This window comes from Elephas maximus, chromosome 5, assembly GCF_024166365.1.
Source record: "Elephas maximus indicus isolate mEleMax1 chromosome 5, mEleMax1 primary haplotype, whole genome shotgun sequence".
In the NCBI taxonomy this organism is placed as follows: domain Eukaryota; kingdom Metazoa; phylum Chordata; class Mammalia; order Proboscidea; family Elephantidae; genus Elephas; species Elephas maximus.
In genome coordinates, this window is record NC_064823.1 from 92,087,996 (window position 1) to 92,109,274 (window position 21,279).

A 21,279-nucleotide genomic window follows, 5' to 3' on the forward strand; every position below is an offset into this window, starting at 1 on the left:
ATTTATTTATAATCAGTATGGACTACTGGTTTCCTAGTTCATCCAGTGGGTTGTAATCTTTAATAAATCATCTATCCTGATACTTAAGTTGTGCTTCCTGTTGGCTAATACTTATGAATGAAAATTCAAGCCAGCCTTAATTCTTTTTCCCTTTGTAAATAATCTGTTTTCTTCTACCTGTATGCTTATTAGGTGCCCTTTCAAGCTGATCCCTGTGTCCTTCTGTCATGTTTCCATCATTCTTTGAACATTTTTATATTTTTTGGCTTAGGATACTCTTGGTTTGTCTTATAATTCCCCTGCTCCAACCCTGGACTCAGTTACTTCTTTTAGAAGCCTAGTCTCTTTTAGTGGAAGATGACATTTACATACCTAGATGTAGGTACTTGGTATGCTCATTGTTACTGGATATCATTGCTTTTTGGCCATCTCAGTGGACAGAGCTAGGAAATAGATACACACATAAATACACGTATATATGTACTATACATGTACAAGTCTCTATATCTTGCTTTATATCTACGGTAAGAAACTACAAGTTCACATGGATAACCTCCAGTTCCACCCTGACACTTCAGACTTCCTGTTTTTCATTTTTATAAACCCCTTCTCCAGTAGTGAGAAACCTGGGTCCCATTATTCTTAGATTGTTCACTTTTTTTAGTTCCTTTTCTGAATCCACCAGCTGCCTCCAGGGCTCAGTGCCATGGAAAAATTTTCAAGCAGCGATTGTTTTCGTTGCTGTCGAGTTGATTCTGACTCATGGTAACCCCGTGAGTGTAGAGTAGAGCTGTGCCAGAAGATTTTCAAGGCTGTGACCTTTCGAAAGCAGATCACTGGAGACCAGACCTCTACTTATTCTAGTAGGGATTGTATCAGAAATTGGATTATTTATTTTTTTTGGGGGGGGGGTAACATCTTTATTGAGGTATAATTCACATACCGTACAATTCACCCATTTAAAGTATACAGTACGATGATTTTTAGTATTTTCATACAGTTGTACAACCATCACTACTATCAATTTTAGAACATTTTCATCATCCCCAGAAGAAACTCCATACCCTTTAACAGTTGCCTCTTATTTTTCTCCAAACCCCTGACCCTAGGCAACCACTAATCTACTTTCCATCTCAGTAGATTTGCCTATTCTAGACAGAGAAATTAGATTTTATGATCACTGAGGTTTCTTCCAAAATAGCAATTTTAGGGGACTTCTTGACTTACGTTTCGCATCCAGCTAGGCTAACTAGAACAGTTGGGGTCTGGCCAAACATCTCTTTTCCTCCATGTAGCCTTTCCATGTGGTTAACTTGAGCTTCCGCACTGCATGGCAGCCCTGGGGTAGTCATTCCTACATGATGGCTGGCCTCACTCCAGAATGAGATTCCAAGGTATAAGCTGCAAATCTTCTTAGGACTTAGCATCTGAAGTCCCAGAATGTCTTTTATGCCGTATTCTGTTGATAAAGCAAGTCACTAAGACCAGATTCAAAGAAAAGGAAGGTAGATTTTGCCTCTTGATGAGAAACAACATTTTTGCACCAAAAAGGGAAAGAATTGATGGCAGCTATTTTGGAGACTCTTTAGCATACTAAGGTTGAGAACCTCTGACCTAATTGGCACGCTGCTAAATTCAGAACAGTTGTACTGTTTTAGAACTTTAAGGAGCAAGTAGCAGATAGAACATAGATTATATTATTAGCCATTTATTATCATACCCTGCATTTTTGATTCACTCAGTGGCTTGTTTCACTTGTCCATGGGCAGTAGAAAACTCGTTTTTTTTTTTTTTTTAATTTAAATTATGTTTTGACTGTTATGCTCTTTAGACATTTATTGTAGAGCAAAGTCTGGGAAAATGTTATACTGTTTTTGCTTAGTTCTCATTCCTTAGCACTAAAAAGCAAAGGGGGTAATAAGGTGTATTGTCAGGTCAAATTTTCTTTAAAATGTTTACACTGAAATTGACCAATTAACACACTTTAACTCAGTATTAAATTAGTAGCCATTTATCTATGATGTTATCTTTTTGCAGATGACTTAAGAGTGAAAAGATCTAAAGTGATATCAGAGAACAAAATACATCACAAATTAGGTAAGATTGTTTTTTTCTCTTTTGGAATATTCTGTTGAGGAAAATTCTATTACTAAGACTTTGTTTATAAAATGGGGGAAATATTATTTGGATTAATTGGCAGATAAAATAAAATTATGTATTCTCTTTCTAGAATACAAATTATGTATTCTGAATTCCATAGGAAGTCATCACAAGCCATTAATTTACTCTGTTGTCTGTCCGTAAATACCACAACCCTCCGATGTGTTGTCCCATATTAGGGAGCATGATCCCACCTGGGCTAAGTCACTAGGGTGGAGAATTTTGTCAAAGAAAATATAACTACTAAGGAGATGGCATTCCTAACAGCTTCCCTTCCCAACTTTTATCTAATTTTTATTCGTAAACAAAGCAGTAGCTAGGAAGGGCTAGAGGGCATAGTTGGGAGCTAGGAAACCACTGGAGAGACTCATAGGAGTATTGGAACTTCATGGTCTCCAGAGAAATATTTGCCAATCAGGATTGTGGGATCTCCTACTTACGTGGGGTACTGAAGTTACTTTCTATGTTCTGTCCCGCGCTTGTAGCTAGAAGCGCTCACACACTTGTTACTGAGTAGCAGTGGCACTATTTCTCATTGACTCAAATGAGAACTCATCTTGCCAGTTAGTATATCGCTGGCTCATGTGGACACAGAGACTGCTGTATCTCTCAATGCTGAATGCCTGTCTTGGAGTAGAATGATAAATAGAGCCAGAAGTAGACAAAAGGAAATAAGAATGTCTCTGAACAGTGGCTCCAGCATCCAGAAAGAGGAAAATCAAATATTATGCCTAAGAACAGTAGGCAACTTCTGGTGAACTAGAACGTTTGTAGGAGATAACAATTTTAACAATACAAGAACTATGAGTACTTTCAGAGATTCAATTACAACATAAAAGCGTTTCTTGTACTAACAATTGTGAGTTTTCTAGTTTAAAAAGTCAGTAGATGAACTGAAAGAAAGGATAGTCATTGTTGAGAGCTGAATTGCTAACTGGTGTTCACATGTAAGAAATTCCTCAAGACAGAGCAAAAATACAAAAAGATCAAAACCCTGGGGAAAAAAGATAAGAAGAACCTTAGTACAAATAACATGGAGACAGCAGACAAAGTATATAAATAATTTCTGAATTTCCAGAAAAAGAAACAGATGGAGACGAGAAAACAGTTTAAAAAGTAGTGGAATAAAACTTCTCTGGGTTAAAGATAGGCTTGAGTCTGCAGTTTGAGTTTACTAACTGCCAGTGAGGATTATATATATCTCCAGATGTAAGTGAATAGAGTTCCAGAATTTCAAGGGTAGTGGGAAGCTTCCAGGCAGAAAAAACAAAGTGAATGTAGAGGAGAAAAAATGACCAGCACTGCTTATCACTGTAACCTGGAAAACGATCAAATAATGGCTATAGCCTCCTGTGAGTTGGAATCGACTCGATGGCACTGGGTTTGGTTTGGTTTTGGTTTTTAGCCTCCTATTAGAAGTGTTTTACAATCCAAATATACCCAGCCAAGGTATCTTTCTTTCTGATACATGAATTATATTTGCAAATAATCCAAAGCTAAATGAAAATGCTTATATGAGGTATTCTAACCAAGTATCATATAAATCAGAACTGAGTCCAAAGAGAGGAAACAATGGTGAGGGAATGATTCCTGAAATTATACGTTGTTAAATTTAAATAATCACGTGAGTTAATTTTCTATTGCTATGTAAAATTTACCACAAACTCAGTAACTTAAGACAACACACATTCATTTCTCATGGGTTCCATGGGTCGGAAGTTCAGACATGGCCTAGCTGGGTCTTCTCTAGGGATTCACAGGCTGCAGTAGAAATGATAGCCTGGTCTGCAGGGTCTCACCTAAGGCTTGGGGCCTTCTTTGAAGCTTGTGTGGATTTTGGCAGAATTTATTTCTTTGCGGTTGTAGGGCTGAGGTTCCTGTGTTCTTGCTAGCTGTTGGCTGTGGGTACCTCTCAGACTCTAGCTGTGGTTCCTTACCACACGACCCTTTCCTTTTATAACACGACAGCTTGTGTCTTCAAAATATGCAAGGAAGAATCTCTCTCTGCTTTTGCTAGACAGCATCTTATATGTATATTATCATATATATAATCATAATGTCCGTCGGTGACGCAAACGGTTAAGCACTTGACTGCTAGCTGAAAGCCCTTGACTACTAGCAGTTTGAACCCACCCAGAGGTGCCTCTGGAGACAGGACTGGCAATCTGTGTCCGAAAGCTCACAACATTGACAATTTCATGGAGCAGTTCTACTCTGCACACGTGGAGTTGCCATGAGCTGTGATTGACTCGATGGCAGATGACAATGTAACCAGACATCTCATCATCTTTTTGCCATGTTCTGTTGATTAGAAGAAAGTCAGGGATCTTACCTGAACTAAAGGGTGCATATCACCTTAGGATGTGTTCACTACGTACTGCTGACGTGATTAGGGATTTATAACTGCTAAGTAAGAATTTTTATAGTAATACCTAAAATCACTGTCTTAAAACTTGGTGTGGTAGGGAAGAAATGAGGGGCAGAAGAGGTGTAGTAAAAGTGGTCTAAAAGGAGAAAGGACAGGATACTATATCTTGGTTAGAGATATAGTTTTTGATATGATCGTGGAGAAATACGAGTTTGATTTTTCAGTGTCAGGAATGAGAAAAAGAAACACCCTTAAAACGAGTTTTTAACATAATAGATAATAAAAAATAGATCAACAAATAAAAACGAAGACAAAATAGTAGTGTAATTTTAATTTTAGGCAAAGTGAAATTTGAGGTTAAAAGAGCTGAACAGGATAAAGAAGAACATGTAGTGATAAAATGAACAATTTATGAATAAGATAGAAAACTCAAACTTTTTTGCATCAAATAACCTAGCAACAAAAATGTAAACAAGGAGATTTTCATTTAAATAATACAGTTAGAATGGGAGCAGACAAAAAATAGGTAAGGACATACGAATTTGATAATACAGCTAGCAAACTCAATCTATAGGACTTTGCATGGTTTGAATACATTGAGTGGGTGTGTGTATATACACATATACATCCACATGCCTCCATCTTTGCTAGTTTTCCTAATGCAGAGCATATAGATGGTTTCTACTTTGTTGTTTGTTGCTGTTATAAACAGTACTAGCATGAACATACTTGTACCTCTGTAAAGCTATATTCATTTGTGTATTTTTGCAAACTCTGTTCCTAGAAATGAAATTGCTGCGTCAAAGGGTATGATTATTAATGGGGATTGCTAATTTGTCTTCAAAGAGTGTAAATTTCTACTAACAAATGAGAGCTCCTTGGTACCTTAAAAATTGCCAACTCTGGGTATTAACAAGTTTTTAAATGTTTGGTAATCTGGTAGCCTGTATTTTCATGGCATTTCTTTAAGTATTAGCATAAATATATCTTAAAATTTTGTTTTCTAGTCATTTGTCTAGAAATATACATGTTCTAAAAGGTAATACCAATTGCAAAGTATCATCCAACTAAACATTTAGATGTGTACATTTTTGTCTAACGTCTTTTTCTAGTATTGCCCTCCAATACACCAAACGTTCGCAGGACCAAGAGAACACGATTGAAACCTTTGGAATACTGGCGAGGGGAGCGAATAGATTATCAAGCAAGTCAGTCAGGTAAAATCGAATTTGTGCTGTAATGTCTATCAATGATAAAATAATAATAAGAATTGATGCAGTTTATGTTTACTATATGCCAGGCACTGTCCTACACATTTGTATGTATTACCTCATTTAATTACATTGCCTTTCCAAAATGTGACAAGAATAGGATTCAGATCCAGATATTTGTGGTTCCTATAGAGATGCTGATTTTCGCCCCTTTGGTAGCTATTGGAAACCTTGGTGGCGTAGTGGTTAAGTGCTACAGCTGCTAACCAAAAGGTCAGCAGTTCGAATTCACCAGGTGCTCCCTGGAAATCCTATAGAGCAGTTCTACGTCCTGTAGGGTCGCTATGAGTCGGAATTGACTGGACGGCAACAGGTTTGGCTTTGGTTTTGTTTGGTTGGTAGCTATTTGAGGCAGTGGTGTGACCTCATACAGTGTTATTTCTATGTTATTAACAGGGTTTCTAATTGCATACAATGAGACATTAGATCAGAACATGAGAAAATTATGACTGGTAAAGTTAAAGTTATTCCCCATTATTGTTTTCATCCTACTTCCTCATAGATTTTTATTGAAAAAATGGTGGACAGTGGGCAGGAGAGAATAGTGTTATCTTAGAGCTGTTTCCTGTAATGACTATATCTAATCAAAGATTGAGACTCATGTGGATTACTATAAACAATTCCCCCCGGCCCACCTCTTTTATTTTTTAAACCTCCTGTGATGACTTGATTCAAGCAAGCCAAATGTTTTATCAGTGCTTCTAGATTTAGAGTAGTAGAGACAGAAATGAAATTGGTTGGTATTTGTTATTTGCATTATTAGATTGTAGCAATAGTAGTGTGTTCTTTGATACTTTGGAAGGAAATGTGCTATATTAATTTAACGAGGTTTGTTTCAAGCTTTTCACTTTACGAGGTGTGTTATTTTAACTTGTTAAATTTCAGGAGGATTTCTGATTGGTGGAATACTATCCCCAGACACAGTGTCACCTGAAGGGAAGAAGGCAAATAGAAAAACGGGAACAGCCAACAAAATAACTAATAGGAAAAGGATCTGTCTTGATAACAATGAAAGAAGTATGAACTTATTCCTGAAAGTAACTTTTAGATTTTCTTTTAATAACATAGCGCTTTGAGAAGAAGCTGTTTGTGTATTTTGAAACTTACCTATAAAAACTTCAGACGTAATGCTATAGGTAAAATTTGCTTTTTAATGTCTATTTTTTCCCAAATTTAGAGCGTAAACCTGATTTTATTTTATTTAAAAAATCAGTAGTAGCATAATGTAAAACATTTTTTCATGAGTAACTTGCCTAGTCAAATGAGGCTTACCTTTTTTCCATGCCTATACAATGGGTTAAGGTAGACATTTTAATGTATTCTTCTTAAAGTGTATTAGATACTTCCAGCTTTCTTAGAGAATATGCAAAATATCATTTAACTTCTTAATGATGCAAGAGTTTAAGAATTGTCATAATTGGCTTATAGTGATTAAGAAGTTTAAGGTGTTTGCTTTTATATTAAATCATTGTGGATTTTTAAATTAGAATTTTTGTTTATCTAAGTCATTTATAAACAGGAAGAGATTGTTATACCTCTGGCAATTTTCTTTTATAACTTATACCTATCTATAGCTGTATTTCATCCTGGACTTTTTTTTTTATAATTGAGAATTTTAAGTAAGTAGTTTATATTTCAATGGTGTTTCTTTTGCAGAGAAAAAATTAGTGACAAATCTGAATATACCTCTAGGAGATCCTTTTCAGCCAACAAGGGTAAAGGACCCAGAAACAAGAGAGAGTATTCTCATGGGTAAGATCAGGGATGATATTGGAAATTATTTATTAACAACTAGTAAGGATAACCCTGGTGATGCTTGGCTGCCAACCAAAAGGTCAGCAGTTTGAATCCACCAGCTGCTTCCTGGTAACCCTGGGGCAGTTCTACTCTGTCCTGTAGGGTCGCTATGAGTTGGGATCAACTTGCCAGCAAGAAGTTTGGTTTGTTTTTGTTTAGTGAGGATAAACTGCTGGCCTTATGACCAGCCTGTTTGCTTTCTTTTTTTTTAACCAGCTCTTTCAGAGCTAATGTCCAACAGAGGGTCTAATTCCAGCAAGAAGCCTGTATGGGGACAACTCTGGGGAACCACTGATGACAGACAACCTCCAGGGGACATATACCACCATGTATTTGCCCTCTGGGTTACAGATACTGCCTACAGGAGTATCGCCTCCCTCAACATGGCCTAGTACTTCTTTGACCAAGAGAATACATGGGAACAGGGGCTGTTTATGGGGAATTGTAGCAAGTTAGTTGGTGACCCTAGGACATACTCTCACCACCCTTAGGGGCAGTCAGGGATTGTGGGCAGGGCATAGACAGCCTTTCAGGCTTTAGAATGCCAATAATGGTACCTGGGATGTGAAACCTTAAGACTGGTGCAAGGTCCTAGAAGCCTCCTTCTTTATTAGATAGACATTAATCATTTAGTCACTGAAAGGTGGAGAAGGCCACAGGAGCCCCCAACTGAGGGTCTGTGACAGGGTGGGGTTAGTAGAAAGCATTCAGCTATTTACCAGTCAGGTAACATTTACGTGCACAAAGTATTTCAGTATTTTAACACCTGTTGTGACTGTACTATTGTGCCAAGTAACAAATGTCAGAGGACAAATAGGTCAAACTAGAGAGGCGGTAAGAGAATTCTCACTTAAAATCTGGGCTATGAAATTAGCAAAGCTATTTCCATATTCAGATTGTTTATTTGGCAGCAGAGGTAGAATTACAGAGTTTAGTTCAGTGTCATAAGTAAAAATTGCTATACGGTACAAGGTTAGGTAAGTTGTGGGTGCTGACAGGAGTTTATCACTTTTTGTCTGTTTCTTGAGTCTTCTATGTATTTTCTATATCCTATAGCCTGTGCAATCAATAACGTTGCTATATATGCAGGGAAACAGGATCAGAAGCTGTTGCTGATAGAAGAATGTATTAATTATAGATCTCGAAAGGTTTGTAAGTAAAAAGGAAATTCCAAAGTGAGATTGTAATTTGTGAGCAACAGTTGGAACTGTGGTTTCTCATAGCCTTTACCTGACAAATAAAAATTTTATCTGTCAGGTTAGCTCAAAAGAATCTATTGGCATAGTGCTGATACGTTTGCATTGTGGGCTGTGTTAAACTTTTTAAAGATACAGAGTTCATTCTTGTCTTTCCCCTAATTTTCTTTTTCTTCTGAGCTATAATAGTAATAATAATACTGCCATTATTATTAATAGCTAAGACTTAACATAGTGCCTACTTTGTGCCCATGTTGTAAACATTTTACACATAGTAACTAATTTGGTATTCACAGCAACTCTTTAACATAGATAAACTATTATCCCATTTTACAGAAAAGATAATGGAGACACAGAAAAAGAGAGGTTAAGTAACTTGCCTAAAGTCATAGAGCTGGTAAGAAAGGCAGGATTTAACCCTCCAGCATTGTAGCTCCAGAGTCAATGATCTTAATCGTTAATTACTTCTGCTTCTCTAAGGCAGGTTTATATTTAGAAATAACTCTTACTGTATGTGTGTATATATTACGGTATCATTGAGCAGTATCACTGCTATTGTTTTATATTACTGTTTTTTTCTGTAGATCTTGTAAGGCCACGAGATACGTATCAATTTTTTGTTGAGCATGAGGAGTTGAGAGTATATAAAACATTGGATACACCTTTTTTTTCTACTGGAAAATTGATATTAGGACCATGTCAAGAAAAGGGAAAGCAGCATGTTGGCTTAGATACATTGGTAAGTATTTGCAGTTCTCCATATATTTGTTTTTTGCTGTAGGTACAGTACTGATTTATTGAACTTGATAAGGAACTAAAAATGTTGAGTCTGTTTAGTCAACCAACCAGTAATTATTTAAAAGCACCTGTTCTATGCCTAGCACGATAGCCTTGAGAGTCAGAAGTTTAAGATATATACTTAAAAGACTCTTAGGATATAGGTTTTCAAATAAATCATTAGAATTTTAGAGATAGAGGGGGTTATAGAGATTAAATCTAATTCCTCATTTCTCAGGTTATATAATAGAGAGAGAGAGAGTTCAAAAGACTTCTTTAGAAGTCAACTAGTTAGTGTCAGACTGAGGACTAGGAGTTAGTTGCTTCAACAAATACTCAGCAATATACTATTATATATAACAGTATTACAGCCTGAAGTTATAATGAGATTCAGGGTGAGTCTTTCTCTAACTCTCACAAGTACTCTCTCTCTTTCTCAAGTATCATTTACTTGAAGCACTTTCTAAATGTCAGGTATCATGTTAAGCACTTCACACATATTGTCTTATTTATGTCTTTTGTATCTATTATTTACTGGTGAGGAAACTGACTCAAAAAGGTTAAGTAACTTGCCCAGGGTCACCGAATTAGTAATGGCACTTTATGAGGCTCCAAATTCATGCTCTGTACTGCTATATCATAAACACTACCAAAAAATGTTAGTAGCAATTAGCTATGGGCAGTTCGAACCCACCAGCTGCTCCACTGGAGAAAGATTTGGCAGTCTGCTTCTGCAAAAATCACAGCCTTGGAAACCTGTTGGGGCAGTTCTACTTTGTCCTATAAGGTTGATATGAGCTGGAATTGACTCGATGGCAGTGGGTTTAGCAAAGAAGAGAGCCATTTCAAGAAGGCTTGTGGAGGTTAAAAACAGTATAAATAAAAGTATGCAGTAACTCTTAAACATGGAAGAACAATAAAGACAGTGCTCTGGCAACAACAAATACTTTGCGTAGGTGAGGACAGTGTGTCACATTTTTTTTGCCTTCTTATATTACACAAGTTTGAAATCATTCAGTGTTCTTAAAGCCTCAACTTATAAACACATGTTTCAAAGAGTGCAAATTCCCCGAATATAAAATATTTGTCAGAAATTGCATAATTTCAAAGGCTGAGGGAATTATAAACTACCTTTATACTATTGCCACCTACTGGTTACTTTTGCATAGCTACTGTTCTTCCTCTGTTATTCCTTTGGGAAAATCAATCTTGAATTAAGTAGTTGCCCAGGACTGTATGGTAGTGGTAGTGCTGGTAGTAGTAAAGAAGTAAATATAGCAATAATTTAACTGAACTATATGAAATTGTCCTTTTTGTAGGTAAAAATTGTTGAATATCAGCAACTTTATTTTCTAAACCAGAGTACTTTTGAGGATGAAAGGGAGGGTGATATTATTACTATGTTGGATATTGTTGTTGTGTGCCCTTAAGTAGATTCTGACTCATAATGACCCTGTATGACAGAGTAGAACTGCCCCATAGGGTATCCTAGGCTGTAATCTTTATGGAAGCAGATTGCTGGGACTTTTCTCCTGCGAAGCTGCTGCTGGGTTCAACCACCAGCCTTTCAATTAGCAGCCAAGCACTCAACCATTGCATCACCAGGACTCCTTATTATACCTGTTGGATAAAAAACCAAAACCAAACCCATTGCTGTCGAGTTGATTCTGACTCGTAGTGACCCTAGATAGCAGATATAAGTTGAGATTTTCCTGGGCAAATTGGGACTGTAGTCTTCTTAGCAATACGGTTTCTTATATATAGAGTAAAGCTGTGTTACAGAGGATATGAAAAGACTGATCAGAATAATTTTAGTTTTGTGGTACCTTTAACATGCTATTAAAGTTTGGGACATCTCAAGTCACTAGCAAAGGAGAGGAGTGTGGATGTAAGTGATGTATACCTTAAATATTTAAAAACCCAAGCATTGTCAACTACTATACTTCATAACATTTTATCTTGAATTTAGTTCAGAAAACACTTATTGATGGCATACTACTGGGATGGACTCCTAAGTCCTGTCTGGGAGTACAGTGGTGATGATACATAAGAGCTAACTTTAACGCACTATGAAAAGTATTATAATAATGCTGTTTGTAAACTGTTAAGGGAGCACAAAGGAACAAGCAGGTTGTCAAGGAGGAAGGCTGTATTTGTTTATTTCTATAAAACAAGTTGTTAAAAATTGAATATATGCGTGGTCAGTTTTTACAAATGCCTTTAAAGCTCTGCTACCTTTAGGCTATCTTTCCTCCATTTGAAACTACAGAAACTATCCAACAGTTTAGAAAAACCAGCTCAAATTACTTGCCATTTTCTTAGCTCTCAGTGTTTTATAGAGTAGGCTGTGTTTCATGGTATGTGTCTAGGAAAAAAGAATACCATTAGAGACTTTTTATTTTTTAAGTGTAATATATAATATTTCTGAATCCTGAATTTGAAAATTATAGAATTTGGAAAGCATCAAATTTTAAGAATATGTAATGTTATACCAACATTTTAAAAATACCATTTTTCAGTATTTGGCATTTCAGGAAACTGTGAAATCATGAGTTACTGAAGCATCATGTTCAAAACAATTCTTTTTACTGACAAAAATATTAAAGCAAGCTCAAAAAGGAGAAAAAAAAAAGAACAATAAGACTTGAGTTTATATTAACAGAAGAGGGAAAATTGAGGCAAGGAAAGAAAACGGTACACGTAAGAGTCAAAGATTAATTTTTTAATGCTACATCAGTATAACTAGATTTATAAAATTTTCATTAGACTTAAAACATTGTACATCTCCAGGTATTTTTAAAAGATTAAAAACAACATATTTAAATATCTAAAGAGTTAGATAGTCTTTGTATAATAACAAAAGTGCAATCAAAAGTAAAGGTAAGCATTAGGAAGTGTCATCACTAGATAGTAAAGATAGTAGTGCCCATTAAACTGTAATGTCTTTAGTTTTCAAAAAGAAATGTCAGTAGTAAATATATGAAAGTCTTTTACCTGGCTAATATTCACAAACTGCACTTTATACTTACTGAGTTAGTAGAAATTACTAGGAAAATATTCATCCCTTTGACCTATGAATCCAATTTCTAGAAATTTGTCCTACAGAAAGAACTTAAAAGTGAGGAGGAGCAACTGAACATATGAGATTTTTGTAGCATTGACTATAATTGTAAAAAGTAGAAACCAGTGAAAAGTGCTGCTGGAAGAAAATGGTTATATTTATGTTTTAGTGATAGGATAAATCACACTGATAAAAAGCAATTATATAGCACTTACATGTTCCAGGCACTGTACTAAGCATTTTTTGTATTAATTTAAATACATTATTTTGAAGAGTAGCCATATTTAAAAAACACTTAGAATAAACATTTAAGCAAAATATACAACATAGAAAATTCTTATACACATGCACATATGAATTTTCATAAGCCAATAAATAATAAAGAACAAAAGAAATTTCTTCCCAGACTAGTTTTCTTTTGCTTCCCTAAGAAATTACAATAAATGTAGTAGCTTAAAACAATACACTTTTATATTATCTCATAGTCTGTAGGTTAGAGTCTCACGAGGCCCAAATCAAGGTGTCAGCTGGGCCATATTCTTTTCTAGAGTCCCTGGGAATGAATCCACTTCTAAACTCATTCAGGTTGTTGGCAGTATTCAGTTTCATGTGGTTGTAGGACTGAAGTATTTATTTCCTTGCTGGGTATTGGCCAGGGTTTTTTTTTCAGCTTCTTGAAGTCGCCTGCATTGCTTGGTTCGTGACCCATTTCAGTCCACTTTCAATGCCAGCAACAGCGTGAGTCCTTCTCATGCTTCACGTTTCTCTGACTTCTCCCTCTGCCTCCTTGCTTCTTTACTTCCAGTGGGAAAAAGTTGTCTACTTTTATGGACTCATGATTAGATTTAGCCCACCTGGATAATCCAGGATAATCTCACCATTTCAGGGTTCCTTTTGCCATATAATGTAACATAGATACAGGTTCTGGGGATTAGAGTTGTGGTCATCTTTGGGGAGTCATTTTTTGCCTACCGTACTTTAAGATTCCTTGGAATGTAGTTGATGTGGTGGTAGTTTAATTTGAAATGAGATTTTTATTTTTAATTTTTCAGGTTTTTTATGTTGACTCTGGTGACCTTTTATGTACCTTACATGAAACACCTTATCTAATGACTGCTGGGGATTCATTCTATGTTCCTTCAGGTAAGAATAATTGAAGGTACTTTATTTCACATAGTTATAATATATTTCACATAGTTGTACTTTATTTTGCATAGTTATAATATATTTATATAGTTGCATATGGGCACCATGAAAAGAAAGTGGTCAAAATGAGGTGATATGACTGGTGCCAAAGCAATTTGATACGTATTTCCTTTTTTATCATTAGGTAGGTATATTAGTGTTTTGATACATGAAAATTGAACAAGAGTTGTTTATTGCTATTTCTGAAAGTAGAAGATACGTCTTATCCTACTAGAGTAGAAGGAAAATTGTTTCCCTATCTTATCTCACATGTTATGTAGTAAAATAGTTTTTAGTGGATTATTTTAAACATGCAGAATAGTGTGCTTCATCAGCTATTGAAAAGCACAAGATTTTGGAAATAGGAATTTTGGTTTATTCGTCCATTCATTCAGCAATTATGACTGAGTGTCTTTTATAGCCGGGCATTCTCTAAGAGCTTGGGATATATAAGTGAACAAAACAGATACAAACATCTGTCCTCGTGGAGCTAGCATTCTACCAAAGAAGAAACAATAGTAGCTGTGCTTATCTGTATAGTACTTAGTGTGTGGCAGCACTGTTTTGAATGTGTTAGGTTTATAACCACCACTCATCTGTCAGCTTGTCATACTAAGATGGCTTGCTTGGTGCTGTGATGCTGAAAGCAATGCCACTGGTATTTCAAATACCAGTAGGGTCACCCATGGTGGACAAGTTTCAGCAGAGCATCCAGACTAAGACAGACTAGGAAGAGGGGCTAGCAGTATACTTCTGAAATAATTGGCTAGTGAAAACCTTAGGAAAAGCAGTGGAACATCATTTGATACCCAAGCCATGATATTTTCAATTGCCTCATATGCGTGGGAGAGCTTGACAATGAATGAGGAAGACCAGAGAATAATTGATGCCTTTGAATTATGATGCTGGTGCAAAATATTGAATATACCATGGACTGCCAAAAGAACAAACAAATCTGTCTTGGAAAAAGTACAGCCAGAATGCTCCTTAGAAGCGAAGATGGCAAGACTTTGTGTCTTGTACTTTGGACATGTTATGAGGAGGGACCAGTTCCTGGGGAAGGGCATCATGCTTGGTAAAGTAGAGGGTCAGCAAAAAATAAGACCCTCAGTGACATAAATTAACACAGTGGCTGTATAGTGGGCTCAAACCTATCAACAATTGTGAGGATGGCCCAGGACTGGGCGATGCTTTGATCTGTTGTACATAGGGTCACTATGAGTTGGAACAAACTTGAGAGCACTTAACAACAACAAGATTTATTAACTCAGTTAATATGTGTCCATTTCTAATACTTGGAAAGTGCACTATAGTACTCAGTGCTAATAAACCTGCCTTATGTGATGCCATTTTTGTGATTATTTATGGCCTAAATTTATTTAAGAGTAGGATTTGCCTTTTTTTTAACTTTGAGATTTTATTTTTACTTTCACATTTTACCTTTTATACCTACCTATATATGAAGGGGAAACCCTAGTGGCCTAGTGGTTAAGAGCTACAGCAGCTAACCAAAAGGTTGACAGTTCGAATTCACCAGTTGCTTCTTGGAAACCATATGGTGCAGTTCTACTCTGTCCTAAAGAGTTGCTATGAGTCAGAATCGACTCAGCGGCAACAGATTTGGTTTGGTTTTTTATATATGAAGGTGGAGTCCCTGGGTGGTGCAAACAGTTACGTGCTCTACTATTAGCTGAAAAGTTGACAATTTGCACCTACCCAGAGGCACCACAGAAGACAGGCCTGGCTATATGCTTTTGAGAGGTCATAGCCTTGAAAACCCTATGGAACAGTTCTACTCTGCACACATGGGATCACCATGAGTTAGAAATGACTCGATGGCAACTCAACAACAACATATATGAAAGTTTTGGTTTGAAGGAATCTACAGCAGTTCCAGAAACCTAATAAAGATTGGGTTCAAAAAGATTTTTTTTCCTGCCCCCTTGTTGAACTCATTTCTGCAGTCATTATCAGAATAATGAAAAGCTTACGTTCTTTCATGCCTGATCTGGATCACAGGTGGTGGGTTAACTCTTGGATCTTTCAGTTCATGGAGTTAAATAAGAGTTATTTTGAGTTGGGTAAAAAATTTTTTTTTTTTTTAATTTTGTGTTGTATAGTGTAACTGCCATATGACAGCCAAATGCTTAATCAAAAGGCAATGTTGATTCCTATGGAAATAACGTAATTTTCTTGTCACTTTACTTCTAGGTAATTATTACAACATCAGAAATCTCCAGAATGAGGAAAGTGTTCTTCTTTTTACTCAGATAAAAAGATGAAAGATTAAGCAAAACTTAAACACATGTGTATATGTATATATAACAGCTTGGACAGATGGAACATTTATGTTTGTAATCACTTGTGATGTTTTTAAAATAAAAAATTTATTCTGTTTAGTGATTACTTATATGAGATAAACATTTTCAACCTCCTATATGTAGCTTCTGATTTTTCTATAAATATTACAAAAATAACATTGCATTGGGCAGATCTGCTGCAAAAGATCTCCTTAAAGTGTTAAAAAGCAAAGCTGTTACTTTGATGACTAAGTTGCTCCTGACCCAAGCCGTGGCCTGTAGTGATGGCCATATTTACGACCTTCTAGTTCGACGTGACAGCACTGGGTTGGGGTGTAGTAATAAAATGCAAAGAATACCAAAATCACTGCTCCCACAGTGAAATCAAGTATTAGACAGTTTTCTTTCAGAAGAGATCTGATTCATATGCCCATTTATTTAGAAAATCTTTTCTGAATATTACTTTTAAATCATTAAATAATCCAACAGTAGGAAACTGGTACAATAATAGGGAAATGGTACATCGGGAATCACATCTATTTAAATTATTATATATAAACTTTTTTTCATCATGTTTTTGCATGTTTTTTAATGCTAGAGGTGGTGCCTTTTACCATTTCTTTCTGTGCTTGCTCCCTCCCCAACATTTTAATATTAAAGATAAAAATACCTCAATAAATATAGGCCAGTCTAATTTTTATTTCTTTTGTATAAGTGTTGTAATTACAGTGACCTCTGAAGAAGTTGTTTCATGGTGGATAATCCTTAGGCCTGCTCCTTTTTTAGGGCTGTATTTAACAGTTAAATACACTATATAGATATATAGAGAGAGAAAGATTGTGTGTGTGTGTGTGTGTGTGTAAGGGGAATACAGGAGAGGAGAGAAGAGGAGGAAAGGGGGAAGGAGGGTAGGTTGGAGAGGAAGAGCAAAGATAAACACTCAAGACCACAGATAGTAACATTTCAGGGGAGAAGCCCACCAAGATTATGTATTTTGCAGGTAGATATTTATGTTAAAAGACCAACATAACCCATAGTGTAAAAATAGAATATTGTAAAATACCAAACAAAAAGGCACCGCTTTTTTTCCCTACCCACTTTAAAAAAAGATATAATTGGTGTAGAATACTTGAAACTATAAAGATATACTCTTACATAGAGAGAACTTTATGCGTTACCAGTCCAGCAACATACTTCACTTCATTAAACTTAATTATAATTGTTCTTTTTACTGCTTTTGGATAGCAAGGTTACATATTTTTGTACATCTCATAGCATTGTTGCAAGTGAACAAGTAAGTGTGATGTAGTTTTCCAGTGACTGTAAAGAGAATGATATTTAGGAGGCAAGTCTTGTAATGGAGCAATAACACATTATAAAGTTAATCCACTAAACAATCGAGTCCAAAGCCTAAGAATCCATCAAGTAGGTATAGAAGCTCATCATAAAGCATATTAAATAACAGAAAAATGTCTTTTAAAATAGTATTTGCCCATTGCTGGTAAGCACAATATAAGTAGGCAAAAAAAGGTGAGCCTTCCTTAGATCACGTCTTACGTTTTTATCCTCACATTTCTGTAATTCCTTTGAAAAAATCTGTATATATTTTTAAGGTGACTAAACATGTGCAATATACACTTGAAAATTTTTTCAAAACATAACATTTTTTGAGGAGTGCAGTAACGGATATAGTGGGAAAATCCTACCTTCATAGCTAACTGTGTGAAAGGTCAGCATGAAGCCAATTCCCAAAGTGTAGAATGTATCCGGTCCTTAGTTTCCTACTTTTCTGTCATCACCAGCCGCTCACACGGTACACTCTGATCCCAACCACCCAGAGCTGGATTAGAGTCACTAGTTAGATGGACGTCATCTTTCAGGCCAGCTGCCCATGCAACATTTCATGGACCCAGCCACCCAAAGCTGGGTTAGGGCTGACATCTTAGAAGGATGCCTGCTTTCAGACTGCCAAATAGGTTCTCACTGCCCTATCGTTTTATTAGCTGGAGTGACTCTGAATTCACAAAGTATACCATACTTATGGCTACAACTTTATTACAACCAAAAACGAAGAGACACCTAGGGTGATGTCTGGAAGAGGTCACAGTGTGGAGCTTCTGTGTCCCAAAGAGGGATGTGCTACACTGTCCCATGGATGGTTACCAACCAGGAAGTTCCACAGCCTCGGTTCAGGGCTCTGTCAGCTTCCCTATGTGGTGATGACAGATTACATTATGCCTCCCCAGGCTTAGCAATCAGGATCTCAGGTGGTCTCTTTTGGACTGGTCAGCTCCTCCTCATTAGTCTCAGGTATAGTCTGGCTAGGAGGAACTGAGAAAAAGGACGAAATTGCTTTTTGCAAAGTGAGCCCACACCTCATGGAGGGAGTGGCACTTAGGAGGAATGAGGTGCTAGAATTTTTTTTCCCCAATGTTTTGCTTCTTTTTTTCCCCTGCCATAAAAATGGAGGATTATGTCTCTTTACATTGTGACCAAATTTCTTAATGATTAGTTCCTTTGGGGAAAATGTAATATTAGTATGATTTCATATATTTCATTGATTATATTGTTATAATGTAGAGTTCTCTGATTACAAAAATAAATTTCAGCTTGACATTTTCTTTATGGATTAGTCTAGTAACATTGTTCTCCACGTAGAACAAAAGTATTACTGCTACATTGCAAGTAACAGTTCTGAATTTTTTTTTAAGGGAAAAACCTTAACATTTAGCTGGACACTGATTTCTATAATATCTTTCAAATTTTTAATTTGCCTAAAGTGTAAACATATATTTAATCTGTATGCAGTTGGTATGAGATTATATTAGTATTTTAAAATTTTTAAAATTTATTTTGTTAATACCGTTTTTAACAGTTACTCAGAATAAGGCCATTTTCTCAAAATAATGTGAACTATTTTATATTTTTAATAAATTTAAATACAAATTCTTAAATATTTTTCTAGTAATTACTAAATCCATTAATCAATGTCTATTAGTGTTTTTTCATCTTTACCTTTAAATTACCTTTAGAGTGGATTTTGATTTAAACTGAATTTAATGTTTTACTAAATTTCAGAATTCTAAAAAAAAAGGAAAAATAAAAGACTATATATTTGCATTGGTGGTTTAGGGCATTTCAAGCTCTAAATATGCCTGTGCTGGAAATCATCTGAGCTCAGCTTTGATACATGAGCCAAGTATTCGAGTATTGCTTAAAGATTATAGGGAGGCAGGTGTAGATAGAATTATTTTATCTTTTCATTATTTTTTTAAACCACCTCTCAAATACATGCTTCAACTCTTTCTGCCTCCCAAATTCTAATCTCTATTGGAAGAAAATAAGAAAAAGGAAAATATCAAGTGCTCTAAAAGTAAAAAAATAAATAAATAAAAATGAAAAAAAAAGATTAAAGAAATGGAACTGTACCCTTATGACCCAAATTTTTCAAGCACTGACATACAAAAACAGTATGTTATCAAATCGATGAGGAATTGGTATTCAAATATAAATAAAAGTTACTTTACCTAAGTTTTTGGCTTGCGTGTATGTATGTATATAAGGAAATGTAAGAGTATATTTGTTGATGTGATAGGCCATGTTGAACTTTAAAAAAAAATATTTACATTGTGAGTTAATGGAAACTTTCCTCTTGGAAATTTTAATATAAAAATTGAGTGCCACTCTTCAAAACACATTTACTGAGTGCTTACAACATACTTAGTACTCTGCAAGGTTTTGGGCATACAGGGATAAAAGAACAGCTTTACTATAGGAGGCAGACTGGCCACTTTTAGTGTTTCTGTAGAAAAGTAGCATAGAAGGCAAACCATCAGACAGAAATCATTTAATACACAGGAAACCCGATTCCTGAATTGACAGTCTAGCTTATAAAAATTCACTGTTCTTGTCTGCAGCTTCTGAAGCTTTATCTCTGGTCTCAAACTAATTGTACCCATTCAGAAACCATCTTTCTTGTTAAAAGGAGAGTCTGAAAGATTGTTAGAGAATAACTCAGATTTTCCTCTTAGTATTACCAGAAGAACTAAAAATATGTGAAAAACTAAAGAGATTTGGGGAGAAAATGGTTAAAAATCAGAAACACTGCTAGTCACTATTCCTGAAGTTATTCTAAGCAATCTCTCCTAGCTCAAACACCTTAGTCCCATTTGTCAGATTATATTGTAGGTGTATACTTTCAACTTTGCTTTTATTAAGAAAAAAAAATCAGTGGAAATTGATTTATTGCTTTTCATGTGAAGCTTGCTAATGACATTGCCATTAGATTTCTCAGCAACATAAGACATGTCTGAGTTTGGTATATGAATAAGATTTTTATATCTAGAGAAACTAGTATAATTGCTTTCCTGATTGAAGAGTTACGTAAACTAGATGTTTTCCATCTTCACCTATACTGTCTAGAAGTTCACTACCAGATTTTGCTTGGCCATTTGCAATGGCTTGATTTTTTTAAGTGAAGTATTTATTTTATTGATATAATTTACTTATAGTCAAATGCATGGATCTTAAGTATGGTTAAATGAGTTTTTGACAAGTACGTGTTAGATTTAAGTATCCCACAGAAATTTTGTCACCCAGGAAGTTTTTTTTTTTTTAATTCAAAGCTCTGGCAAGTTTTCAAGAATAAGTACTTCTTGATCTGATATTTGCCTTTGGTTGATTTCCGGTACCTTAAAATGGCAGGGTTTGACCATTTTATACTTTTTTTTTTTTTTAACGGGAGACTTGTTTACCTCTGTGTGCTTCCATTACTGGAAACGATGTCTCATTTGTTTTGCTGTTGAGGTTTTTTTTCTCTTTAAAGAATTTCATTCTATAATAGGTTAATTTACTAGTAAGGTGATTTATCCTAAAACCTTAAGGCTTGGTTTTAGTCTTTGTTAGGATAGTTTTATACTAGCCATTACTCCAGTGGTTCTCAATGTCATGGGACATTTGCCGATGTCTGGAGACATTTTTTAACATCATGACTTTTGTGTGTGTTACTGAACAAACAGTTGTCTATTAGATCAATTAAGAATGAGAAAAATAAAGTACTCTCAGGGAGTACTTCAGTCTGAACCGGTCCGGTAATTTTTTTTTTTTTTTTTAAGAAATTTGAGTTTCTGTTTCACGTTTTTCTCCCATTCTATCAGAGTCCATC

The 21,279-nt window shown here is 35.5% G+C and overlaps 1 protein-coding gene across 1 annotated transcript in view; it reads left to right on the plus strand.

Annotated features, from left to right (window-relative positions):
* Positions 1-16,803, plus strand: part of CENPC (centromere protein C) — a 105,133-nt gene extending 88,330 nt beyond the window's left edge. The window contains exons 14-20 of the mRNA XM_049885298.1: positions 2,038-2,097; positions 5,641-5,745; positions 6,685-6,816; positions 7,456-7,551; positions 9,377-9,531; positions 13,683-13,773; positions 16,027-16,803. Coding sequence (XP_049741255.1) covers positions 2,038-2,097; positions 5,641-5,745; positions 6,685-6,816; positions 7,456-7,551; positions 9,377-9,531; positions 13,683-13,773; positions 16,027-16,097 — 710 coding nt within the window. The 3' untranslated portion in view covers positions 16,098-16,803. The remainder of the gene's footprint in view (positions 1-2,037; positions 2,098-5,640; positions 5,746-6,684; positions 6,817-7,455; positions 7,552-9,376; positions 9,532-13,682; positions 13,774-16,026) is intronic.
* The last annotated feature ends 4,476 nt before the right edge of the window (positions 16,804-21,279 follow it).